A 26,469-nucleotide genomic window follows, 5' to 3' on the forward strand; every position below is an offset into this window, starting at 1 on the left:
ACAGCATCCTTTCATGCTGAGCGTGGTTTTCTTTAAAGGCAAAGCTCCAGTCCCTGCTGGTGAGGAAGAGGGAGAGCTGGGAGAATACCGACGGAAGCTCCTTAAGTTCTTGGAAATTTCTAGCTACTATGACCCAGGCCGGCTCATCTGTGATTTTCCTTTTGATGGTGAGTGTCTGGCTTAGGTCCAGAGCCACTTTAGCAGAAAGTAATGCAAAAACGGATCTTTCCCTTTTACCAGTTCCCCAGCCCTCCAAAAGGTTGGGCCTGGGAAAAACCACATGTTTCAGGCCTGTGCTCCTGTTCTGTCCCCTCTGAAGGCTCAGTTTTGTTTGAGCGGAGTCTCTTTTGGGTATGAACCACATGCTAATTTTTATTTATTTATTTATTTTGGGCTGCGTTGAGGCTTCGTTGCTGCACACGGGCTTTCTCTAGTTGCGGCGAGTGGGGGCTACTCTTCGTTGCGGTGCGCGGGCTTCTTATTGCGGTGGCTTCTCATGTTGCGGAGCACAGGCTCTAGGCGCGTGGGCTTCAGTAGTTGTGGCACATGGGCTCAGTAGTTGTGGCTCGCAGGCTCTAGAGCGCAGGCTCAGTAGTTGTGGTGCACGGGCTTAGTTGCTCCGCGGCATGTGGGATATTCCCGGACCAGGGCTTGAACCCGTGTCCTCTGCATTGGCAGGCGGATTCTTAACCACTGCGCCACTAGGGAAGCCCCACCACATGCTAATTGATAGCCAGGTTGAAAGCTGTTTCTTGCTTCAGTACATATTCTTGGCCAAGTTCATTGGTTAGCAGTGTTTATAATCTGGCATAATGTCTAATTATACATCAGACAGACGTGTGTCTGAAGAAAGACACACGTCTGTCTGATGTATAAGCTCCATGAGAGCAGAGACCAGGTGTCTGCTTACCTAGCTGAAGTGCCTGGTACATTGTAGGTGCTTCTTATGCACTTGGCTGATCATCAAGTGTTGTTGCCCCATTTATAAGCAATCACAAAAAAGATGGGATAAAGTACCTCCTAAAATAGCTCCCTCCCCTCTTCCCTTTTAAAAATTTTAGTCATTTTCTCCTTGAAAAAATCCCAAGTAATAAAAATATTTTTTCCCCTTTTATATTCCCCCAATATCCATTCCTCTAATAGCTTAGCCCCTGGCCTTGGGCTTGCCTAATGGGGATGATGGTTACTTATACACCTTTTTCCCCACAGGCCTCTTAGAAGAGCGTGCTCTCCTGCTAGGACGCATGGGGAAACACGAACAAGCTCTCTTCATCTATGTCCACATCCTGAAGGATACGAGAATGGCTGAAGAGTACGTTGACCCTGTCATCCCACCTCGCAAGGGTCTAAAAGAGGCCCCCCAGAGAGATGAGAGGCGTGAGAGGCTAAGAAAGCCACCCCTCCACCCTTCAGCAGGAGCAAGAATCACCTCGTGTGCTGGCTCCCGATTTTGCTGTCGTTAGGCTGCGCACGCAGGCAGCATCGATGCGCTGTCTCTAGACGTGGCATTGTCTGACCACTTTCTCCCTTGCAGGTACTGCCACAAGCATTATGACCAAAATAAAGATGGCAACAAAGATGTAAGTAGTGACCCTGGCCCCAGGGAGCACGGGTGCATTGCACTGTCCCTCTTAGCATAGCTAACCCCTCTGGTTTGGCCACAGGTGACCCTGGTATGAATTGCTAAGATAAGACAGGTCATGGGTCAATGTGCTGATTGGTTTTGCACGTGCGTGTTGAGGTAGAGGCAGGGTGACCACAATCCTGGTTTGCCTGGGATGGTTCTGGCTTACATCTGTCGTCGTCCATGTGATTATTTGTAGCACCCCTGCCCCTTTACTCTCGAAAGAATCCCAACTTGTGTAATAAATTTATGTGGTCAGCCTGTTGAGAAGGAACATCTGATAGTTCTGGTAAGGTGCACACGTGTGCTCTATCTAGATTGCACATGGATCTCTCAATGTACAAAGACGTTTTTGGTGGCCATGACTGGGGGTAGGTGTGCTACTGGAATCTAGGCGGTAGAGGCCAGAGTTGCTATTAAACAGTGCACAGCACAGACCCAGCAAAGAATTATTCGGCCCAGAATATTGAGTGCTGAGGCTGAGAAACGCTGTGGTACGGGTACCAGTAGGAGATGCAGCATCTCATCTTGGGTAATCCTCACCTGCTAATACGTGGCAGGGTCTCAGCCTTCAAAGCCAAAGGAAATGAGGGATCTCTTTGAGTCGTTTTGTTAACAGTGTAATGCAAAACAAATACAAGGCATTTGATTTTTTTTCTCTCAGGGAGAACACAATCTTTAATTTTTGACATCTTCAGTTGACTGACTTTACAAAAATTTTTAAAAGGTGAAAAATGATGAGTTTTAAATGCTCCGTGACAGCTGTTCCTATAGACCAACCCTCTTGCCTTTAGGTGTGGTCACACTGGGGGTTCTGGGAGGGTTGCTGCCAGCCTGACGTGCGTGGCTTGTTGTGTATGAGACAGGTGTATCTGTCCCTGCTCCGGATGTACCTGTCCCCGCCCAGCGTTCACTGCCTGGGACCAATCAAGCTGGAACTTCTGGAGCCGCAAGCCAACCTCCAAGCCGCCCTGCAGGTCCTCGAGCTGCACCACGGCAAACTGGATACCACCAAGGTCAGGAGTTCTTCTCGGGGAGACGGAGGGCGCGTGTGGACAGCATGGAACGAGAAGAGGGGCCAGAGGAGGGACTGGGGTTCGAGGGCTCCGTGACGGCAGGCATTTCCTCAGTCTCACTCGTGTCCCGCCTCACCCTAGTCCCTTCTCTCTTCCCGTCCCCAGGCCATCAACCTTCTGCCAGCGAACACTCAGATTAACGATATACGCATCTTTCTGGAAAAGGTCTTGGAAGAGAATGCACAAAAGAAACGGTTCAATCAAGTGCTCAAGAACCTTCTCCATGCAGAGTTCCTGAGGGTATGAGCCTTTCAGACACGAGGGCAGGCGTGTACTTTTCAGTGTGAGACAGTTAACCACGTTCCCTGTAGATAAAGGCAGAGCTTTATGCTTTTGAACTCTAGTTCAAGCTGATCGGTAACCAACTACGCATTTAAATGCAGGTGTTTCAATTAGGGGAGTCTCTGTGGGCTGGGAGATGAGACAGTGCCGGCCCTTCCTTCTGTTCTAAATACCTGCCGGACAGTGGGACTTTTCCCCCCGATCTCTCTGCTCCCAGGTCCAGGAAGAGCGGATTTTACACCAGCAGGTGAAGTGCATCATCACAGAGGAGAAGGTGTGCATGGTGTGTAAGAAGAAGATTGGGAACAGGTGAGCCTCATCCACAGCTATGCATTGTCGGCTCTGATGTGGGTCACACTCAGGATGGATTTAAATGCCCCTATGCCCCTTAACCAAGGAGGAAAGTGCAGCTGCAGACTATCCAGGCCGCTTTTAGTTCTTGAGCCTCCAGAGGGCAGGCCACGTTGTCTGATGAGGGTGTGGAGGGGGTTTGAGAATTTAAAGGCCTGAAATGTATGGCATGGAGCTCTTGACTCCTTGCCCATAAAGCCCTTCCCCTCTGGCAGCTAAACATTGTGATGTAGCCAGGGGGTGTGTGAGAGCTGTTTGTGGGCAGGAAGTCCTTATCTTTTAAGGATACACCTCTGAAGGAAGAAAAAGGTCTTTCAACCTGCTGCCTCATGACTTGAGTAAAATCCTGAGGCAGCATCGTTCTGTTTTAAGGCATATACTCCAGTCAGACCCCTTTCCTTCAAAGAAGAATGATTTGTCCTTTTTCTTATATGGCTGGAAGGATCCTTTTCTTTAGAAAGACTTGCTGTCGTTTGTTAAAATTAGCCTAAGGGACTTCCCTGGTGGCACAGTGGATAAGACTCTGCACTCCCAGTGCAGGGGGTCCAGGTTTGATCCCTGGTCAGGGAACTAGAGCCCACATGCATGCTGCTACCAAGAGTTCACATGCCGCAACTAAGGAGCCCACCTGCTGCAACTAAGACCTGGTGCAACCAAATAAATAAACAAATATTAAAAAAAAAAAAAATTAGCCCAAAACTTGTTCTGATGAGCAGTCGGCTCCCAGCCGCTGCTGAGCCAGGCTGGTGTACTGCCCCATCTGCCTGTGCTTGCACATTGATGACAGTAAGAAATATCCCCATGCGCTCAGATGGCATGGACCTCATCCTCTGTTCGGATATTTGACAGAGATGGTGGCTACGTAAATCCAGAGAAGGCAGGCTGCTCTTTGTGGTTAGGGTGGGCGGCGTCTGGGATGGCACCCGGTAAGGTGCCTTTTCCAGTAAGAAGTGGTCTTCTCTTAGAGGCAGTCCTCACTCCCAGGTCATTTTCCTTCCCTGCAGTGCATTTGCAAGATACCCCAATGGGGTGGTCGTGCACTATTTCTGCTCCAAAGAGGTCAACCCGGCTGACACCTGAGCCCAGAAAGCCGAAGACTGAGCAGCGGACAGCTCGGCTATCCCAGAGGCGCGGAGAGCCCCGGCCTGGGGAATCGGGGGCTGCTGCCACCACCAGGAGTCTCCCCATTTGGACACTACTGGCTACCTTGTGCACTGGAACATCTCTGAATCAGTGAGACTTGTGTTCTGGCGTTGCCAGACTTTTAATAGAAAAAGCTATTAGTTACACCTTATATACCATTATGTTGCAGGCAATTCCAGAGAACTTTATACCTGCTTGGACAGGAGGAGATGGGGAAGGGCACCATCCTGTCTTTGCATTCCAATCACCCGAATAAGGAAACTGTCTCAAGTGTTTGCAACCCTGGGGTTGTTTATTCCAAGTTTTCTATGCAGGACTTCACAGGAGCCCTCAGCTCGGCTGCCTGAAGTCCTGGAGTACCAGAGCTCCTCTGGCTGCAAAGGCCAAATGGCCCGTCCTCTAGGTAATGCTGGTCACTTTGTAGTCGCTGACCCTGTGTCCCCCCACCAGTCTCCCCACGCGGCTCTTTATTTTTCAGTCTCCTTCACTTTCTACTTATTTTCTTCCTTTATCTCGCCCCCCCACTGCTCCACCCAGGCTTTCTCTCCTATTTTCCTGACACCGGGAATAACTAGTATTTTAAACAAGGTAAAATGAGAAGCGAGAGGAAGTCCCAGTTTCTAGGAATACATTGCTCGATTGTCAGGTGTGTTGTAAATAGAGCCTCCCTGGACTGTCTGCACTATGCCTGGAAGCTTAGGAGAGCCTCATTCTCTGTGCCTCGGGCCGAGTGTGACGGTTGCTCTAAGAGTGGGCTGCCCTGGGTATGTGACCTCTTGGCAGGTGTCCGCAGAGGCTCCTGCTCCTGGTTCATCCACCAGCCGCCCAGGGCAGGTTGGTTTAGGCTTTCTGAGCAGAGTGCTTTGTGCTCGGGGCACCTTTCTCTTCCCAGCCAGTGTCATCCGCCTACCTTACACCTTGGCCTGGCCATTGTTCTCCAGCTTTGTTTTGCAGGGGTTGGAGGATGGCTCTGGGATATGGTAGGTAGGTGGATCTCTGCTGCACACGGGGAACGATGAGATCAGGAACTGACACTGACATGATGCAGGGCGTGCTTGTGAGGTGCTCGGGGACAGCTGGGAGTCGGCCGAGCTGCTGGCGGCAGGAGTTTGTGACATAACTCACCGCCAGATCCGCTGAGCACTTGTTTGTATTCGGGGGAGACCCTGCCTCCCACGGGGCTCTAGAGCCCACAGGAGGGGTGCCTAGCCTTGCAGGCTGAGGACACAGGGACAGCGGCCCTGCATCCTGTCCTCCTGGGGATTTTGTAGATGCACCGTCCTGTTACCCCAGTGTTTCTAACAGTAATGAGGGTATGTGACAGCACCCGATGCTGGCACTGTTCTAGTTGCCTGTCCTTGACATGAGGTCCTTTCTAAACCCCAGCACCGTGCTCTCTGGGGCCTGTGTTGTAGCCTGACTTGCTGGTATAGATGAGGCTCCTCCCAGGCACGCTCTCTGCGGAGGGTCTGAAGGGACTGAGTGAGGGCCGTCAGCACTGTTCACAGAGACGGGGCCCTCTGCTCACATTTGGGAGGCCGAGCAGCGCTTCACAAGATCCATGTCCCACTGGCCACGCCCCCGCTAGGATGCAGTGCTGCCCGGGGCCCTGTTTGCAGCGGCTTGGACCGAGCTTCCTCTGGGAGCAGCCACAGAAATAGGCCCCGCCCCACGCGCCCTGCCTTCCCCGCCTGCAGTGTGTGTATCTCCCTACCTGTGTGGCACACGTGTTTGAAGCAGTAGAATGAAGAATGTGTGTTTCCTTCCCTTCTGGAATACATAAACGACTCAGTTTTCCTGAACTCCGTGCTCCTTCCCTGGACTCTCTGCCCTCCGTGGAGGTGTGGAGAAGGCTGGAGATGAAAGCTCTGTAGTGAGGACGACGAAGATCTCTCATAATAAACATCATGAAGTAAGAAACCAAGCCTGTCTGGGTCTCTTTTTCCCCCTTTCCTGTGGGATTTGATGAAAATAACAATGAGACGTTAATAATCGAGAAGACTAATCCAATTAGTGACTGAGAAAAAAAGTCAGTATAACACTGCTGTCTTGATGTGTGCCGTCCAGTACAGCTAGTGTGTAGCTGATATTGACAGCACAGATACAGAACATTTCCAGCATCACAAAGTGCTAATAGACACTGCAACTCTAGCTGATCCAAACTACTTGCCCTTCGCTTCACATATTAGGGCCTCGTGCCTCTTCCTGCAGCTCATGATGACTGGGACAGGCAGGAAAGGTGTTGACTTGGTGGGATTAAGGGACCTAGGGATTTTTTTTTTTTTTAAATGTGATGATCCATTTATTTATTTATTTATTTATTTATTTTTGGCTGTGTTGGGTCTTCGTTTCTGTGCGAGGGCTTTCTCTAGTTACGGCAAGTGGGGGCCACTCTTCATCGTGGTGCGCTGGCCTCTCACTATCGCGGCCTCTCTTGTTGCGGAGCACAAGCTCCAGACGCGCAGGCTCAGTAACTGTGGCTCACAGGCCTAGTTGCTCCGTGGCATGTGGGATCTTCCCAGACAAGGGCTCGAACCCGTGTCCCCTGCATTGGCAGGCAGACTCTCAACCACTGCGCCACCAGGGAAGCCCAACCTAGGGATGTTTGAGAAGTGGAGAAGTGTTGGTCCACTTTGGCCAGCTCCAAAAAGGCAATCTGGTCCTTCTGTGTCCCTCTCCGGAGCCATCTCTGGCCATCCTGAGTTTTCTCTGGGGATGAAAAAACGTCTGGGACTAAGAAGTATGACTTTCTTGAGGCATGGGGCCGATGACTTCCAGGAGAGGGTAGGATACAGCCCAGAAAGCACTCTAATCAGTCAGGGGCCCTGGCTCTGCCCCCAGCTAGCTCCGTGCCCCTCCCTCAGGCTCCCCTGCTGTGGCTCCGTGGGCCTCCACATTGTGCATACAGGTCACTAAGAGGGTGGAACTCTGGCATTTCTGAGATCCCAGCACAGGTCTTGGCCTCATGCTCCAAATTAAGCAGAAACAGGCCCTCCCCCTTGGGACCTGGCCAACAGCAGTTCTGGGAATTTCTGGTCTGAACTTGCCTGCAGAATTCATTTCAGAGTTGAATCACCTCATTTTGGAATGTCATCTTTTCAGTCTCCCAACTCGGGCACTGGGGAGGAGAATGGAGATGACTGGGTCTTGGTTGAGGAAAAGAAATGTATCTCCCAACAGCTCACTGCCCTAGAGATCCTTTCTTCCAGAAACTGTGCCTGTCTTGGCCACCTAGGTGGCTGCGGTCTGCAGAAAAGGGAGCATCACACACCATCTGCAGCCTAAGGCTCACGATGGTCAAAGGGGACCCTCTAAAGCCTTTATCTCTAGTAGCTTAAGGACAGACAGGCCGGTTTTTACCTGCCCTTATTGATACCACCTGACCATATCCCTACTTCTGTTCCTGGACCATCCAGGTATTTCCATGGATTCAGGAAGGGGTCCTGGTTAGAAGCCACAGCGGTGAGTCACGAGTCTGAATTTCTTCAGGATACGGTTGGGCCCTCCTCACCTTTGGACCAGGGCCTAGCGCAGTGTCTGGCACACAGCAGCCTCTCAGTGTTTGGGGAACAAATGAGAGAGGCCCTGAGGGATTAGAAACACCTTTGAGTCCAGATGAAACACTGTGGGGAACCAGAGATTTCCATGTTTCTGCTTAAGAGCTGTGGGGAAGGTGGGACTTGAAAGGTGTTAGTTTGAGTCTCTTCTGATAGCTGGGGGAACCTAGGCCCCTGATGCAGCACTTTCTGGCTCTGCTGTTCCCTGGACCGCCTATGTCTGCATCATCTAAAAGGCTTGTTGGAAGCACGAACACCTGGGTTCTAGCCGCACCCTCTAAATCAAATCGTCTGGGGAGTAAGGCTCAGGCATCTATTTTCCATAAGCAGCCCCATGATAACCAGGGGCTAGGTTTGGGAACCAGAGTGCCAGTTCCTCAGCCTCTTTGAGAGGGTCTAAAGTCCCTCCTGCTAGAGGACACGGGGCTCCAGTCACTTCCTGGAGCTCGTCAAACCCCACCTCCAGCCCCAGCTGTGAGTCCTCAGCAGAGCAGCCTGCTCCACCCTCCCCACTCCAGCTACCTGTCAGACCTGAGCCAGCAGCCAGGTCAGCCAGAGGAGCGCAGGCAGGGCTTCCTGCCGGGAGCCGGGCTGCTGGGCCATGCTCTGGGCGCTCTGGCCCAGGTGGCTGACAGGCCAGGCGCTGCCCCTCGTGGGTGCGCTGTTGCTGCAGAAGAGACAGAAGACGGAAACTCAGCGGAGGCGGTGGCGGGTAAAGTACCTGATCTCCCCTGGGGGTGTGGACAGGAGGAGTCCTGGGCGCACAGCGCCCTGTGGAGACTGGGGCCAGCCCTGGGAATGCATTTTGATCTGGGCCAGGACCGATTTGCTCCAGATTACCTGGTAGAGCTTAGAGAGCTTGGCCAAATAATAATAATCTTGAAGTTAATCACCCCCGGTTAGGAAATGGAAGCCATGTGACAATTGCAGCTGATTGGCTTTTGCCCAGTAGGCCCTAGCCTGGCTGTAGAATGGGGGTTGGGGGTTGAGGGAGTGGGGGGAATGAGGCACTCGCTGGGATCTGGAGGAGATAGTCTCACTCCCAGGAAGCTGCCATCTACTGTTATCTCTCCTGAGCCCAAGCTGCCCTCTCCTTAGCGACTCCTCAGACCAGTACCAGCTGGGTGACTCTTGGTTTCCCTTTACCTGCCCGCTCCTTCTTGGGCCGTCTTCCAGCCTTTGTCAGGAGCTAGTGGGTGGGGTCCATCACAGTTTTCTCTCTTTTTTTTTAAAACCTGGTCATTTTTATTTATTTATTTATTTATTTATTTTTGGCTGTGTTGGGTCTTCGTTTCTGTGCGAGGGCTTTCTCCAGTTGCGGCAAGCGGGGGCCACTCTTCATCGCGGTGCGCAGGCCTCTCACTATCGCGGCCTCTCTTGTTGCGGAGCACAGGCTCCAGATGCGCAGGCTCAGTAGTTGTGGCTCACGGGCCCAGTTGCTCCGTGGCATGTGGGATCTTCCCAGCCCAGGGCTCGAACCCGTGTCCCCTGCATTAGCAGGCGGACTCTCAACCACTGCACCACCAGGGAAGCCCCACAGTTTTCTCTTTTGATACTTAATCTTCTTAAGCACATCACTCCAGCTCTCACTTTGACTCTCAAGCTACAGCCCCAGCCCTGTAGTCAGGGCTGCACCTTCGTGGTGCATAATAAACATAATTAGTAAAAATGGCTACATGTATTAAACATTTATGCCAGGCAGTTTGTACGACTTCTCATTTAAAACTCTCTACAGCCCTGTGAGATTATCATCATACCCCCCACTTTAGAGACGGAGAAACTAAAGCACAGGGAAATCAAGTCTCTTGCCCAAGGCCATTTAGCTAGTCCACAATGCAGCTTAGATTTCATCCCAGCCTGAATGATTCCAAGGTCAGGTTCATCACCAACACACTCAGCTCCCAGCGCTTGCTCTTTCGAGGCCTCCTGGGTCCCTGGCACAGTGATGTCAGTGACCCTGGGCCAGGTTGCCGCTCTGCGATGGGACAAGGGAAGCCCTAGGTGGGCACCGTGGCAGGGAGGTCAGGCCTCACACCCGGCTTCCTGGAACTGAGTCCCCGGAGTTCTGTCCTTTCAGCGGGAGACACACCCATACTATGACCTCCAGGTGAAGGTGCTGAGGGCCAGAAATATCCGGGGCGCAGACCTGTGTGAGTGACCCCCAATTTCATGCTTTCTCCCTTCCTTCCCTGGGGCCTCCCCAGAGCTCAGCAGGGGCTGGCCTGAAGCGTGCATGTGTATTTAGAGTGGAGCGGATGGAGGGCTCTCTGGTGAGGGAGCCCGGGCCACAGTCCAGGGCAGGCTGCGGGAGTTGGAGGGGAAGGCAGTGTGCAGACCACCACCTCCTCCCTGAGGCTGGCTCGTGGAGGTTGCCAGCCTGGGTGAGCGTGTGAGGCCTGCTGCTGCCACAAGTTACTGTCTGCTCTCTAGGGGTTTCCACACCAGTGCTCACACTGGGCGGGAGCTTGTTTCCTGAATCAGGCCCTTTCTGGGAATTACTCAGTGGTCTGCGCTGTCACATGACGTTTTGAATTGGCTGCAGCAGGATTTCCATTCAGTTGAATAGGAGGTGTAACTGGTGGAGATGGAGTCAAGGACATGGGCTCTCCTGCATCTCCCCACCCCACCCTGCTATGCAGGCAGCCTCCTCTCTCTCCTCTGCCCCTTCCCATCCAGCCCCAGTCTCCTCCAGGCAATCTTTCCAGCCATAAGAGCTAGAGGCTGAGGAACCCTCCCCATCCCGCCTACAGTGTCCAAAGCCGACTGCTACGTGCAGCTGTGGCTGCACACAGCGTCCCCCAGCCCCGCCCAGACAAGGGTGGTAGCCAACTGCCGTGACCCCGAATGGAACGAAACCTTCCACTACCGGGTCCACGGCGCCGTGAAGGTGAGGGTCGGCGAGGGGCGGGGGCTGCGGAGGGAGAGGGCTCCTCCTTCCGCCCTGCCTCAGGCCCCCATGCCTCCTGCCCTGCCCCCAGAACGTCCTGGAACTCACCCTCTATGACAAGGACATCCTGGACAGTGACCAGCTCTCCCTGCTGCTGTTTGACTTGAGGAACCTCAAGCCCCACCAACCGCACAGACACACCTTCTCACTCAGCCACCAGGTGAGCCGTTCCACCTGCGCCAGCAACGAGCCCAGTCCCGGGAGAAGAGGCCCTGGCACAGGGGGCTCCCGATCAGCACAGGCCCAGCCTCCAAGACAGGCCCTCCTCCACCCTGCAGCAATGACCCCACAAAGCTTTCCCACAAGCACTCCTTCCCTGAGGGAAGCCAACACGTGGGCTCCTTGAAGGCAGGGGCTTTGTGTGTCTCGGTCACTGCTGAATCCTCAGTGTCTAGAACAGCGCCTGTCCACAGCCTTGAACAGATGGAGCTCCTTGTGGTGGTGTCACTACCCTGTCCTGTGCCCACGAGCAGCCACAACATCAGTCTGGCCTTCTAGTCACTGGAGCTGAGTAGAACCGGGGGTGGGAGGGGAAGGTCCTGAGGCTCTGGGACCTCTTTGAAAACTGGTGCTCCCTTGCTCCCTCCATGTAGGATTCACAAGAGCTGCAGGTGGAATTTGTTTTGGAGGACAGGTGAGTCCAGGTGGAGCCTGTACCCTCCCATTTACTCTGAGACCCACCCAAAGCTCCCAGCTGTCAGTCACCAGGTCCTGCATTGGCCTGGCCTGAGAGGGGATGTCCTGGCCTTGATGCCCATCCCTCCCCTCAAACCTGCCGTGCTCCCCAGGCTCCTCCAGCTGCTTTGGTTACATTATTATAGTAATAGCCATCTTGAGGGATTCAGGCGTCCCATGAGCCCCTCATCCTTTGTAGCCAGGTGCCGGCGTCTGAAGTCATCACCAATGGGGTCCTGGTGGTGAGTAGGGGTGGCCAGCTTGGGGCTGCCCAGGGCTGGGGGGCGGGGGATTGGGGAGTCCACGACTGAGCCCATCATGCCCACTTGCCTGAAGGACACTCAACCCCTCCTCAGAGGGGAGATGTGCTGGGGAGGCACCTCCAGGGACAAGGGGGCCCCTTGCCTCCCACCTGATGGAATAGCCCAGAAGCCAGGCTTTCCACCTGTGCACAGCACACTGCTTACCTGGCTTCTGAGTCTGCCAAGGAGCCACCGTCAGGGCCCCTCATCTCCTCCCCCTTTCCCACCAGGGACCACTTCCTCTGAGTCCTGGGAGGGGGGCTGTGACAGAAGACCCCTGCTCGTAAGGCACAGGCCCTGGGAAGGATGTTAGCTCGGCCCTGCCCCAGATACCCTTCCCTCCCTCCATCCTGGTTCAGGCCCTGTGCAGGGCCCTGTGGACTGTCTGGCTCCCACAGACCTCTGCTTTCCTCAGGCTCAGCCCTGTCTGAGAATCCAGGGCACCCTCAGTGGAGATGGGACAGCCCGACATCAAGAGTATGGTGAGTCTGGTCAGTGTCCTTGGGTCTTGCCTTCTCTCCTGGGGGATTGGGGGCTGCTGGTTTCAAGAAGATGGGTCTGGGGCAGGAAGTTCTTAATTTTTCACTGCTGAAAGCTGACCAAGGATGACATGGATTGCCTCCAGAAGCAGTAAATTTCTGTCCCTGGAAGTATTCAGGCACAGAGGCTGTATCGGTTCAACTACTGCTGTACAAAAGACACCCACAAAATCTCAGTGGCAGACACATCTGGTGGTCAGCAGGGGCATGGCTGATCTAGGCTGGGCTTGGCGGAGTGACCTGGCTCTGCTCCCATGTCCCTCATCCACCTCCTGTGACCAGCGGACAAGCCTGGGCATGTTCTTAAGACATTGGCAGAGGTGCAAGAGCGCATGGCCAGATGAGCAAGTGCTTTTCTAGCCTTTGGTCACATCACAGCCCTCACTAACATTTTGTTAGCCAAAACAAGCGCAAGGCTGACTCTAAGTTGGAGGGCGAGGAATATAGCCAGCCTCTTTAGTGAGAGGAACCAAGGCCACATGGCAAACAGTGAGAACTCCAGAAGTGAAGAACTGGGGCCATTGCAGACAGCCACTCGGGAGGGGTTCCAGCTCTGGGAGGGGAGCGGAGGCTGCGTGACAGCTAAGGTCCTCTCCGAAACTGGGAGTCTGAGCGTACGGGCTGAGTCGTGCCCAGGTAACATGGCGCACTTACTATGAGTCAGGCACTGGCCTAAGCATTTTACAGTGTTTTATCTTTTAATCCTCATAACAGCCTCGTAACGTAGGTACAGTCATTATCCTTCTTTAATTCATGAGAACGAGGCTCAAAGAAGAAACTTTGTTAAGGTCACACAGCCAGTAAGCGGTAGAGCCAGGCCCAGGCCCAGGTCTGTGACAGCCGGGGCCCGTCTGCTCTCCCCGCCACAGCTTCTGTTGTTTCTGACTGTGAACAGCCCTTATCAATCTCAGTCTGTAAACCGTGATGTGAGAGAAGGATCACTTTCCTTATTTTCTCTAATTCCCTCCCACCCCTGGTCATGTCAAGTCCCCAGGTCTCATTTAGTGCTAAGGAGGGCATGTAGGGAGAGGGATTCCATTTGGACGTCGGTTCCTGAGGCGTTAGGGGCTCTTTTGTGGTCTGTCTGGCGTCTCCTCTTCCTGGCTGTCATGTGTAGCCATTTCTCTCTGGGGTCTTGCCTGCTCTCCAGAAAGCTGCAGGAACAGGGCGGGCCCCGCTGCTCCTGGGCCCACAGGCCTCTCTCTGCCTCCCCACAGCTGGCCTCACCTAGCCGGCGCTGGCTCTCCTCCACTTTTCCAAGCCTACCCTCTCTGTGCCACGAACCCACTTCTTCCTTTTACATCCCCTGCAAACCCTCTATGTTCTCCCAAGGGCTTATGCTTTGGAAACAACGTGCAGCCTGTTTGCTTTCTCTCTGGCCACAAACCTCCCCCAGGGCAATGAGCATGGGGCTTGAATGGAGCAAGAGAGGGGGAACTACCAGTTGAAAACTGGTAATTAATGTAATAATATATGATCGTTATAATATGGTAATTATAGAATTATATTTTATATACTTTATATAATAATCTCAAAATCCTCAGCCCCATAAGCTCCGGACAGGGGCCCTTCCCTGAGCGCTGTGTGTGCCGCCCCCATCCCAGGCTCCCAGTTCTGACCAGAGCAGGTTATAGGACCCCGAGTGTCCTTCACGATGTCTGTAGGGCCCATTGCCAGAGAGTGAGCAGGGCGATGAGCTGGCACTTCCAAGGGGAAGGAAAGGGGAGCTGCTGCTTGGCGTGCCACCGTCACGGGCCACACACACTCCACTGTCACCCCCACACCTGGCACTCACCTAGGCCCTCTGCTCCCAGGCTCCAGGCAGATTTGGCTGGCAGTGCCCGGGGCCCACGAGAAGCCCCAGCTCTTGCCCCTGCAGCCTCCCCTGCAGGCAGGCCTCCCAGCCACGTTTACCTTCCACGCGAACCCAGTGCTCAGTTCCAGGCTGGAGGTGGAGCTGGGAGAGAAGCTCACGGTCCTGCAGGTGAGTGACGGAGCCTGGGAAGGGGCAGACGACAGAATCCATCCAGCCTGGACGAGACCCCTTTTCCTGGGTGTTTTCTTCTCTGCAGAACGACCCAAGTGCTGAGCTGGAGGTCCAGACCAGCAAGCTGGGCGAGGGGGGCATCCTGCTCTCCTCTCTGGCCCTCGGTCAGGAGCAGCAGCATGTCGTGGCCCTGGGGGAGGTAAGGCTCTGTCTGGGTGCCTGAGGGGCCCCTGCCTGCTCTGTGACCCCCACAAAAGGTCTGGGGGAGGGGGCCCACGAGGGGGTCAAGATCAGGCCAGCCATGGTGTCCACACCTGGGCCGTAATTACCAGAGCAACCGGGGCTGCAAATGCGAGTCCCACTCAGTGCGCTCAGGGATGGGCTGCTGTCTCTTCCAGGGCCAGGAGGCGGCTATGAGTGTGAAGGCAGAAGTGAGGTGAGCGGTGCGGAGACTCTTCTGCCTACGGCTCAGCGGGCGTTGGGGGTGACTGGGTCCCGTGACATCTTTCTGGGAGGTTCCACGGAGTGTGCATCTGTCTGCTCCCGTGAAAATGGGTTTGGCCGGAGGCTCTCCTCCATTGAACAGTCACCCAGTACCCCACCCCCACCCCCTCTGAGGCAGCTCTGGGGACCTGGACCTGCGTCTTGGCTTTGACCTCTGTGACGGGGAACAGGAGTTTCTGGATAAGAGGAAGCACGTCGTGTCCAAGGCCCTCCAGCAGGTGCTGGGATTGAGCCAGGCTCCCGACAGTAACCAGGTATGGAATGGAGGAGCCAGACACCAGAGTTGCTGGGACCAAATCCAACCTCTTCCTTGAGAGGACTGTGTGTCTAAGAGGTGACAGGAAGCGTTGAGGAAGTGTGGGGACCAGAGGAAGAAGGGGGCAGGCCCGTGTGCCTCAGCTGATGGGCACACTCGGGAGAGTCAGGACCCCATATGAACGAGGGCTGAACGGCCCCAGCCAAGGGAGGTGTATTAGTCTGCTCAGGCTGCCATAACAGAACGCCACAGACCGGGTGGCTCAAACAACAGACATTTATTTTCTCACGTGGAGGCTGGAAGTTCAAGATCAAGGTACCATCAGGGTTGGTATCTGACGAGGCCTCTTCCTGACTTGTAGACGGCCACCTTCTTGCTGTGTCCTCACACGGCCTTTCCTCTGTGCACGTGCAGGGGTTTGTGGGAATCTCTCTCTCTCTTCCTCTTCTTACAAGGACACCAGTCCTATGGGATTAAGGCCCCACCCTTATCACCTCACATAACCTATATTACCTCCGTATAGGCCCTTTCTCCAAAGAGAGTCACATGGGGGCTTCCACATATGAATTTGGGGAGGACACAATTCAGTCCATAACAGGACAAAGAGATTTGGAAGTGGAGGCAGGAGGAAAGGCAGTGCTGAGGGGGAGACCTGTGGTAAATCAGGAACAGGCTGGTGGCTTCCTTCTGGCTGCAAATGTACAAGGAGACATAGCCTGTGCCCAGTGCTGACAAGCTGAGCAAGCCTACTGCTCATCTGGTAATGCCTGCTCTGTGCCCCATCTCTGCTCTGTGGGTGGAGGGTAGAGAGGGCACAGACCTGCCTTCAGGGAGCTCTGTCTCCTCCAGAGCTCTGGAGGGACAGTGACCTTGCGGGGCTATGGCCAGGGAGCATTTTTTTCAGGACAGGGGAAGAAAGGAAGGACAGGGAAAGGAGCCGGAAGTCTGGGGTGGAATGAACCAAACCTTCATAGAAAAGCTGAGCAGCCCAAAAGCTTCTAGTATGATCCCACCAGGCACCTCTGATCCTGAAGAGACATCTGGGGACCTCCCGTGTCTGGGGCAGGTCAGGCTGCCTGCTGGTCTTTGTCACTTCAGTTCTGTGGTTCTCAGCTGGGAGCAATCTCATCCCCCCACCCACCTAGGGGACATTTGTCACTGTCTAGAGACATTGCCACAAATAGGGGAGGGGAGAGGGATGCTACTGGCATCTGCCGGGTGAAGGCCAGGAATGCTGCCAAACGTCCTATAACACACAGGACAGTTCCTCACAATAAAGAATTATCTGGTCCAAAATTACCAACAGTGCCAAGGTTGAGAAACCCTGCTTTAGCTGTTTTGAGTGAATCCAATATACCTCCCAGGTACATACTTTCCTGATATAATGTTAAGAGCCATCTCTGAGGTTATATTGCTTCAGTCTGACAGCCTATTACTTACTGATGGTATGATTGTGGGCACATTATCTAACCTTCCTGTGCCTCAGTTTCCTCACCTGTAAAGTGGGGATGCCATTGGGTTTCTTTGAAGATTGAAAGAGATAATACAAGTTGGGCTCTTAGACCAATATCTGATATGCTAAGCAATAATATATGAACAATAGTGGGGGTAGATGTTATCATGATTATTATTGTGCCCAGGTGCCTGTGGTGGCTGTGCTGGGTTCGGGAGGTGGAACCCGAGCCATGTCTTCCCTCTACGGCAGCCTGGCTGGGCTACAGGAGCTCGGCGTCCTGGACACTGTGACCTATCTGAGCGGAGTCTCTGGGTCCACCTGGTAAGTGAGGTAGGGGCAGGGCAAAAAAAAGGAGAGCCCTGAAGAGGCAGAGGTATGACCTGGTGATCTGGTGGGGAGGGGCGTGGATCCAAAGGGGTCAGGAAGGGCAGGAAGGGACTGAGTGCCCAGGGCCCTCTGAGTGGGTGGTGCAGGCCAGTGGGTGCAAGGGATGGGGGAGGGGGGGTGACTCAGAGACACCTGTATCCCTGTCTCCCCTTACTGTGCTCCCACGCTCCTAATTCCCTCCATGCCCAGGTGCATCTCCACACTCTACAAGGACCCAGCCTGGTCCCAGGTGGCCTTGCAGGGCCCTATTGAGCGTGCCCAGGCTCGGGTCTGCAGCAGTAAGATGGGGGCAATGTCCATGGAACGCCTGCAGTACTATGCCCAGGAACTGGGGATCCGGGAAAGCAGTGGCCACAGCGCTTCCCTCATCGACCTCTGGGGGCTTCTCATTGAATATTTCCTATACCAGGAGGTAAGGGAAGAGCAGGTAATAGATGAACGTGGCTCCTGTCCACCCTGCCCCACCAGCACTTAGTTCTGCCTTACCCACTAGGCTAAGATCTGAGCTTTGCAAAGCTATCCTTTAGGTCTGAGCTCCCTGGGGGCAAGGGGTGGGATCTCTGGGTGGGCTGACACGCTTCATCTCACCTTGGCTCTAACCCCTGGGAGGGAGAGGCTGGTCTGCTGTTCTCAGGTCTGTCTGCATGTTGGAATCACCCGTACAGCTTTCCAAAAACACCATGCCTAGGTCTCACTTCCAGAGATACTGGTTTTGGTTGGTGAGGGGTCGAGCCCTAGTACAAGTGTGCTTTGAAAGTGTCCCAAATGATTGCAACCTCCTGCTGAGGCAGAATGCCACTCCAGCCCGATGGCCAAGCAGGCGTGATTCACGCCACCTGGTGGCTTCTCCTAGAACTGCAGGCCCAGCATGCATCGGGAGATGAGGTTAGAGCTGAGCGAGGTTCTCAGCCCTGGGGGCCTGCGGGGCCTGGCCCACTGGTGTGTGGCTATCTGTTATGAATGTGATGTCTAAGAAAAGAATACATGTTTTCTAGGGATTTACTTTTTCAAAGAAAGTAGATTTGATTTTCAGTTATTCCTTTAAAAATGTCACTTGACTCCCGTGGGTTCTGATAGGCTTTCTTGAATGGGAAGGAAGGGGGGAGGGTGTTCCCAAAGCCCCTGGAATTGCACGAACCCCACGTGGCCTCACCTCTGCTGCAGCCCAAAGCCTGTCCCTTAGAGAGCTGTCTCTAGAGCCCTGGCCTTAGCAACCAAAGTCTCGTGGGCACGCCACACCTGCAGGGTGCCGAGCCTCAGGGCCGTGGGGATGGGGAAAGGGAACTCCCCAAAGGCCAAGTGGACTCCCTTCTTTCCTGACCAGGAAAATCCTGCCAAGCTGTCTGACCAGCAGGAGGCGGTCAGCCAGGGCCAGAACCCTTACCCCATCTACGCCAGTGTCAACGTCCGCGACAACATCAGTGGGGAAGACTTTGCAGGTACTCGGGTGTGGGGACCTAGGAAGCAGGTGGGAGCAATGGTCGGTGTGAGGATGTAGAGGCCAGGGCTGTCAGGGTGGGAGCCTTGGAGCACAGTGGGCTTGCTGCCTCCTGCTCAGGCGCAAGGGCTCGGGGGAAGCGTGGGGTCCTGGTGGGAAGCCCCTGGTGACATTCCCTTCTCTTTGCACCCCCAGAGTGGTGCGAGTTCACCCCCCACGAGGTCGGCTTACCCAAGTATGGCGCTTATGTTCCCACTGAGCTCTTTAGCTCAGAGTTCTTCATGGGGCGACTGCTGCAGCTCCGCCCCGAGCCCCGGATTTGCTACCTGCAGGGTGAGTCTAGGCCGGAGGGCTGGGGACATGGGGACAGGGCAGGCGCCGGGCCCTGAGTTGGTGGCGCCGGTGGAGGACTTGTGAGGGCCGGGGGCTTTGCCTTTCTCCTTAGGTATATGGGGCAGCGCCTTTGCAGCCAGCCTGGATGAGATCTTCCTGAAGACCGCCGGCTCGGGCCTCGGCTTCCTCCAGAGGTGCAGAGGCAGTGTAAACATCACAGGTGAGGGCAGAGAGCCTGCTACCCCAAACCTCACCCCGCTCCCCCGCCAGCCCCCGCAATACCTCTTTCCAGCAACAGGGCCCTGGCAGAGGCATGAGGAATGAGGGAGGGGTCAGTGAAGGACTTGGATGTCCTATTCGGTTCAGAGAAATACTGAGAAAATGACTTGTAGCTTAGGGTCTCTGGATGCCCAGAGGTCTACAGAGAGGCTAAGGGGTGGGGAGCCCATGTCAGAAAACCTAGTGGGAGTTGTGAGTGCTCCGTGATAAACTTGTGCCTTTAATTCTCCGCTTGGGCTCCCATTAGATCAACTCAGCCCAGGGCCACTGGGTATCTGGTTGACACTCTGTCCCCCCACCTCAGAGCTCCCCTTCAGTCCGCTCCTTAAATGACCCATGAGCTCCCTGCTGTGTAGAATACCTTTCCCACTTTTCTTCCCTGGGTAACTTTTGCTCAGTTCTTAAAGTTCAGCACAGACATCATTTTGTCAGGGGGCGTCTCTGTTCCAGTCCATCCCTCCAGGCTGATCGAGGGTCTGACCACCAAGGTTCCCTAGAACCGTAGGCACATCCCATGTTGTCCTTACCTCGGGACACTGTCACCATTTATTACCTCTTTAGATTCTCCCCTAAGTAGGCCGTGAGCCCTGGAGGGCCAGGGTCAGGCCCTGTTCACCTCTGCATCCCCGTGCCCAGCACAGTGGCCGCCACAGCACGTGGTAACTGTTCAGTGGGTGTTTAATGGGTGAAATTCTGATTGGAAGTTGCATATGCAACTTTAAGGGTAGGTGATGTTGTTTAATACATGCAATGTCAACTTTCAACTTTTTTAATACGTGCATGTCAACTTTCAAAACGTGGGGAACATGAAAGAAAAAATCATTTAAAAGGGGTTCGGGGAAGCAGTGGTCAGAGACCCGGGAGGCGGGGTGGGGAAGGAGGAGAGACGTGGGGAGGAGACAGAGGGGCTCCCCTGAGATGTGAGGACCGCTGGACAAAGGAGGGCTTCTCACGGTATTTCACCGTCCCACCCCCACCTAGACAACTGCCAGAAGCTCCAGCTGCATGACCCAGAGAGGCTGCAAACCAGGCTCTTCACCCCCCAAGGGCCCTTCTGCCAGGCTGTGCTGGGCATATTCACCTACCGCTTTACCTCAGCCCAGAACTCGAACTTCACCCAGGGCCTCTGCCTGCACAAGGACTATGTGTCTGACAGAGAGTTTTTGGCCTGGAAAGGTGGGTGCTGCTCTGGGCGGGGTCCCGCCTGTTGCCTGTGCCTCTGGCTCCCTGGGGCCAGTGCTGCCTTTTGACCTGGGGGCTGGGGGTGCTCCTGCTGCCCAGGGGCTAGTGGGGGAAGGACTGCGATGACCGTGCTGGAAGGCAGGCCGGGGGCTGCGGTGGGAGACCCCGTGGCTGTAGGAAGAGGAGAGCTCTCAACAGAGGGGCATTCCCAGTGCGAAGAGAAGAGGGCTGCTGCAGAGAACAAGCATTTGTCTTTATGCAGATTCACACCCGGACGCCTTCCCCAACCAGCTCACTCCCATGCGGGGCTGTCTGTACCTGGTGGACGGAGGCTTTGCCATCAACTCTCCGTTCCCGCTGAGCCTGCAGCCGCAGAGAGCCGTGGACCTCATTCTGTCCTTCGACTACTCCCTGGATGCCCCTTTTGAGGTATGGTGCGGGGTTGGGGGTCCTTGCTAAGGCAGACTGGCTGTGTGTTGGGGGATCACCCTTCGAGAAGGGCCTGGGTGCTGAGCTGTGGGCAGGCACCTTGTGAACACCTCTAGCAGCACTGGTCTCCCCAGCTGGAAGAGGAGGATTGCTGAGGTGATGGGGGAGAGTAGGATTCAGGAGAGGAGTCCAAAGGGAGTCCTCAGGAACCTTTATCCCGGTGAAGAGAAGACCCCTGTTCTGGACCCTGCTGTTCCTGATAGGATTCCTTGCTCCTATCTGGGCCTGGGTTCAGGTTTGCTGTCCCTTTGTTACTATGGTAACAACAGAGCCATCAGGGTCCCTCCAGGGAGTCTCTATCAGCGGCTCCCTCAAGGCTTGTGGGGTGACGGACAGGTTGCACACCCGGATGCGGGTTCTCTTCTTGCTGCCTGTAGTCACTCGGCTGCTGGGAGACAGGACTGGCGTTGAAGCCTGGGCCAGCGTGAGTCCAGGGCGCCTCAGGCAGGGCCGGAAGCTCACAGGGCTGGGTGTCTGCCCAGGTCTTACAGATGACAGGGAAGTACTGCCTGGACCGAGGCATCTCCTTCCCCAGCACTGAGGTGCCCCCTGAGGACTTGAAGGACCCCCGTGAATGCTACCTGTTTGCCAAGGCCGAGGACCTGCGCTCACCCATCGTGCTGCACTTCCCCCTGGTCAACCGTACCTTCCGCACACACCTGGCCCCAGGTGAGGGGAAGGTCTGGGTCTGGCCCACGGAGCCCCGGGGTGGTGATGGGGTGCTGGACCCAGGACAGTGTACCTCCTGGAGGCCCCCAGCTGGCCACTGCTTCCTGGACTCAGCATGCACACTGGCCCGGCTCCTGCCGGTGGGCGAGAGAGCTGAGATGTGGCCCCAAGCAGAGCCCACAGACCAGCCAGATGCTCTAGGGAAGGGGGGCTTCTGGACTGGCAGCTCCTAGCCACAGAGTACCCTAGCCCGGCCTCTCTCCCCATCCCGCTGCAGGTGTGGAACGACAAACGGATGAGGAGAAAGCCTGTGGGGACTTTGTCATCAGTGGGCCAGACACCCCCTATGGCATGATGAACTTCACCTACGAGCCCCAGGAGTTTGAGCGGCTGGTGGCCCTGAGTCGATACAACGTTCTGAACAACGTGGAGACTGTGCGGCAGGCCCTCCGGCTGGCTCTGGACCAGCGACAGGCTAGGGACAGGGCTGGAGGCTGACCCGGGCTGGAGTCGGGGGACTGGGACAGAGGAGGGACTGTGGGCTCCGGACCAGGGCTTGGTAGAGGGAGGGGTGGTGGACCCTGTGGCATGATATCCCCTCGTGGCTGGGCTCCAGCTGGTGGGTCCCCCTGCTAATTATTCATCTTCGCTCTTTAAACTTGGGTCACATTCTCTTATCAGGGGTACAGCTGCCACCTCGTGCAAATAGTCTCACCCTTCCCAGAAGCTAAATGGGTGTGTCTAGAGGGCGTATCCATTTATCAGGGGCGGAGTGAACGTGAACCTGCGTGTGTGTACGTGTTCCTAGTGGGGACCTGTCAGCTGCCAGGGATGGGCAGAGGTAGAGGAAGCCTGGCTGGGAACTCAGAGGCCTGGGTTCCTGCCTTTTTCATAGATGTACCCCCGCGATCTGGGGGATCTGTTTATCATTTCTTCTGACCCACCCGGGACCTTCCAAATATCTGGAGCCTCTCCAGCATGGGCAGATTTTAGGTGTGTGGAAAGGAGATCCACCCTGATTGGGCTTAGCGTGGAGGTCTTCAGGCCCTCTCCCTCTGGCTAGGGCCTCTGCGGCCTCTTCTCACCCACACCCCACCCAGCGCTGAGCCTCCTGGGGCCCTTCAGTGGCCCGGCTGCCATACTCACTACTCACTCGACACTCCCCTCTGCCAGGAGTGCTCTCTTTGGCTACAGCCCCTCCCTCAATCTCTCTCTCTGTCTCTCTCTCTCTCACACACACACACACACACACACACACACACACACACACACGCATGCTCTCCAGGGCCAAAGTCACAATTCCTCTTCTAATCAGGGAACTTATGTGAAAAAGCCTCACCCATCCTGACTCTGGGAAGAAGGCCCTAGTTCTGCCTCCCAGCTGGGAGGAAGGTGTCTAGATCCCAGCCTGTGCCCCCAGCCTGGCCTGGGACCCCAGGCCTCCAGCTGGACATGAACCAGGGGGGCTGAGGGAGCTGGGCCTCAAAAGGGCCAGTGCTTTTGGCTGGCATGGGGTCGGGGTAGCTTGGTTCTCTCATGCCTGCTCACTGGGGACAATTGCTCTTGAGATAGGCTATCTGGCTAGCTGGTGTTTACACATCTTTTATGACTCTTTATCCTTTGACCTGCTGTCTTCCTTTTGGGTTTATCTTTCTTTTTGTTGGAGTGCAAAATTGAATAGTTCTATAGTGGAGGATCTGTGGAATGTAAACCTTCTGAGTCCTGATATGTCTGGAATTGTCTTTTCTTGCCCTGACTTATAATAGTCTGGATTAGGGTAGAATTCTTGGTTCAGGCTTACATCTACTCAGATTTTAATGCCTCTTTGCATTGCATATTGCCAATGGGCAGCCTGATGTCAGCTGAATTCTCATCCCATTGTAGGTAATTTATCTTTACCTAATTTTTAGGGTTTTCTCTTTGTCTTCAATTTTCAAAAGTTTCACTATGATTTTTCTAAAGTGGGAACTTAAAAAAATCAGTGACCTCTTTCGATTTCGAGATTCATGTCTTTTTGAAGCTCTAAGGAATAATCTACCAATTGTATCAAAACACTACTCTTCTTCATTCTCTCTTTCTGGATTCCTATTAAATGGATATTGAAATGTATGAATCGATCCTCTGTATCCCTAAACTTTCCTTTTACACATTCTATTTTTTTCATTTGTGCTGCATTCTGGGGATTTTCTTTGCATGATTTTTTTGTTCACAAATATATACTCCACCTGTGTCCAGCCTGCTTCTCTATCCATTTTTGGGGGGTTTTTGTTTAACTTTTGACTGTCACATTTCCCTGTTTAAGTTCCCTAATAGGATCTTCCAAAACTACTTGTTTTCATTGCATGGAAATGCTTCACCACTTCCCTCAGATGGTGTTAATATGTGCATTTCATGGTATTTTCCTGATTGTTACGTGAACAGTTTCCTTGGGGTAGGTTCTTTGTTGCCTCTCCTTCATGGGCTTTGCCTTCTTTATATATTTGGTAATTCTTGATTGTCATCTCATGTCTGAGAGGGTTGTGTACAAGCTCTGGGCTGTGACGGCTCCTGGTCAGGTCACTGGCCATGCAATGGCACGGTGACCTTCAGGTGGCAGTGTGGGACTTGGGCTTGGGGAGGAGGCCAAAGGGATGCAGTTCCAGAGAACTTCAGAGCCTTGAAGTGATGTTATGAATTTCTTACTCTATATTTATATCTGATGGGTTTGGTGCTGCGGGGGGTAAGTAAAATATTACAAAGGAGAATTCCAGTTTCAAGATGAAAGACAGAGGACAGGCTGAGATCACTTCCCAGCATTTTAAAAAAATTAACAATTTTCAGTTACACAGTAAATTTTCTGAATTTGTCTTTTTAAGAAATAACTTAGGTTAAATCAGCAACTGCATATCCTAAATAATAGAAAAAGTTAGGTATCATTGTTCCATAACATTCAATTAACAATATCTGAGTTTTTTGATCACCAATATATTTTTTAGTCCCCAAATGCACCATCAATCAGAACTGAGGTCCACTCTTCCGCGGGACAAGTTGACTCTGACACTTGCAAGGGTAAGGAGTCTCTTGGTTTGAGAGCTGCTGGCCTCACTATGGCTCTCAGAGGCCACTTACAGTGAGCCATGAGGGTGAAATGAGACAAGGTGTGTGACACGCTGAGCACAGTGGCTGGCATGCCGCGTGCTCTCAGTACTTGCTGGTTGCTCTTTTCTAAGGGGTGTTGATGGCTCTGAGCTGCAGAGAAGTGACCTCTTGGCGGGTCCTAAATGATTTGGTCCTCATCGCTCCCCGCGTCCTGCCAGGTACATTCAGAGCTGGGCTTGTTGCTGCCACCTTGCTGGGGGTAGGGCTGGCTGGTGATGCTGGCCAGAGTGACCTGTCCCTAGGCCCCAACCCTCCCCTAGGCCAGGGGAAGGACCTGGCCTTCTGGGGACATTTGACAGGACTCACTCCTTGTCTTTGCTCCGTGAATCTTCCCCTTTTCCCTCCTTCCTCCTGGCCTGGGAGGAGGTGGTCCATCTTCGTGTGTCCCTGTGTGCACGTGTGTGCGCTCTTTTTTTTATTAGCTGTACCAGAGGTTTCTGGTGGTGCTGGCTGACATCCAAGAGGTGAGGAAAAAGCCCTCAGTGTGGGAGCCACCCAGAGGGTGGAGCCCTGATCTCCTAACAGATCCTTGCCTTGCTAAGTTGGGCAGATTTAAGGCCCGTCCCTGTGGGATTGTCACTGCCACCACCCAGGGAGCAAGGGCGGGAGGGGAGGGGCAGAGTGAGCCAGTAGCCGAGGGCAGGTCTTCCCAGCCAGTGGCTGCTGTTCTCTGATATTCCTGAATGAGACATGGAGTTCCTCAGCCCTCAAGGTGCCTGGAAGGGCCTGGGGCGTTTGGAGCCCTCTTGGTCATCCTCCTCCAGCTCCCTGCAGACTTGTCCATTTACCCTAGTGATTCAGGTCAGTGACGTGGCGGCATAGGAGTACTGTAACATGAAGGGGTGGGAAGTACAAGCTTAAGAGACCACCTGGCCTTCCTCAGACATGACATTCTTGCATTACCTGCTGGGATCAACAGCTGAGGCCACAGCCTTCACACAAGCCCCTTTCCCTGCCCTCACCAGGCTGGCAAGTGGCTCCCAGGGGTACCTGCAAAGTTTCACGCTCAGTGGAAACCCCTGATGACCTTAGCCTAGATGCCTCCTTTGCACCCCCCTTTCCTGATCTGTGCCTTCCTCTGAGCAAGAACTACTGCAGGCAGGCTGCCTTCTCAGGTCCTCCCTGATGCCCCATATGCTGGCTACGGAGGGGCCTGCATGTGATGGGGTCTGCATGTGACAGTGCCACTATCTGGAGGCTCCTCCTCTCATTCCCAGACTATGCCCGGTTTTGGGAATCTAGTCCTGAGCTGTGTCTGGACAAGCAGCTTCCCATCAGAACTCCCAAAGAAGGCTTGCCAGGGGGTCAGGCTGACCCTAGGGAATTCAGGGGTGAGAGGCAACGTGGGGCCCCAGGACCCAAGATCCCCTTTCACTGCGGGACAGCATGGCCAGGGACTTGCTGCCATAGCCTGCGCCAGCCTGAGGTCCTGATGTTTCCAGCTGCCCCAGAGGACATCACCCCTGTGCAGGTACCCTACTATGGGCTGGGAGGAGCCCAAGGCTGCAGGAATAGGGTGGGTGGGGAAAACAGCAGCTGGAGAGTAGGCTGGGCATCCAGGACTCTTCTGGAACCTGTTTGCTGTGTGGACTGATGTAGGTCTGGAGAGGTCAGGAAGGCGGGAGGAAGCAGCAAAGGTGACTGAGAAAGAGTGGGTGGTGCAGGAGGAGAAATACCAGGTTAGTGTGCTGTCCAGGAAGCCAGGGGAAGGAAGCATTTCAAGGAGGAGAACACCATCACCTGTGTCACATGCTGCTGAGACATCAAGTAAGGTGAGGACTGAGAACTCATCCCTGGACTCGCCATGGGCTTTGACTGGGGGTCTTGACAAGAGCAGTTTAGTAGAGCAGTGGGA

General features: G+C 54.2%; 2 protein-coding genes across 2 annotated transcripts in view; both read left to right on the forward strand.

Annotated features, from left to right (window-relative positions):
• The window catches only part of VPS39 (VPS39 subunit of HOPS complex), a 49,228-nt gene extending 42,844 nt beyond the window's left edge, over window positions 1-6,384 (forward strand). Inside the window, exons 19-25 of the mRNA XM_061180442.1 lie at window positions 39-167; window positions 1,210-1,312; window positions 1,535-1,580; window positions 2,491-2,640; window positions 2,806-2,940; window positions 3,200-3,291; window positions 4,338-6,384. Of these exons, the coding sequence (XP_061036425.1) occupies window positions 39-167; window positions 1,210-1,312; window positions 1,535-1,580; window positions 2,491-2,640; window positions 2,806-2,940; window positions 3,200-3,291; window positions 4,338-4,413 (731 nt within the window). The 3' untranslated portion in view covers window positions 4,414-6,384. The remainder of the gene's footprint in view (window positions 1-38; window positions 168-1,209; window positions 1,313-1,534; window positions 1,581-2,490; window positions 2,641-2,805; window positions 2,941-3,199; window positions 3,292-4,337) is intronic.
• A 2,171-nt stretch (window positions 6,385-8,555) lies between these two features.
• On the forward strand, window positions 8,556-21,974 carry PLA2G4F (phospholipase A2 group IVF). Its single transcript, XM_061180447.1, has 20 exons — window positions 8,556-8,745; window positions 10,111-10,183; window positions 10,784-10,920; window positions 11,012-11,140; window positions 11,574-11,614; window positions 11,855-11,897; window positions 12,373-12,439; window positions 14,311-14,480; window positions 14,569-14,682; window positions 14,882-14,919; window positions 15,106-15,241; window positions 16,884-17,020; window positions 17,276-17,498; window positions 18,411-18,525; window positions 18,720-18,857; window positions 18,970-19,077; window positions 20,118-20,312; window positions 20,581-20,747; window positions 21,290-21,476; window positions 21,754-21,974. Exons 1-20 carry the CDS (start codon window positions 8,635-8,637, stop codon window positions 21,972-21,974), a joined length of 2,550 nt encoding a protein of 849 aa, XP_061036430.1. The 5' UTR covers window positions 8,556-8,634.
• The last annotated feature ends 4,495 nt before the right edge of the window (window positions 21,975-26,469 follow it).

This window comes from Eubalaena glacialis, chromosome 2, assembly GCF_028564815.1.
Source record: "Eubalaena glacialis isolate mEubGla1 chromosome 2, mEubGla1.1.hap2.+ XY, whole genome shotgun sequence".
In the NCBI taxonomy this organism is placed as follows: Eukaryota; Metazoa; Chordata; class Mammalia; order Artiodactyla; family Balaenidae; genus Eubalaena; species Eubalaena glacialis.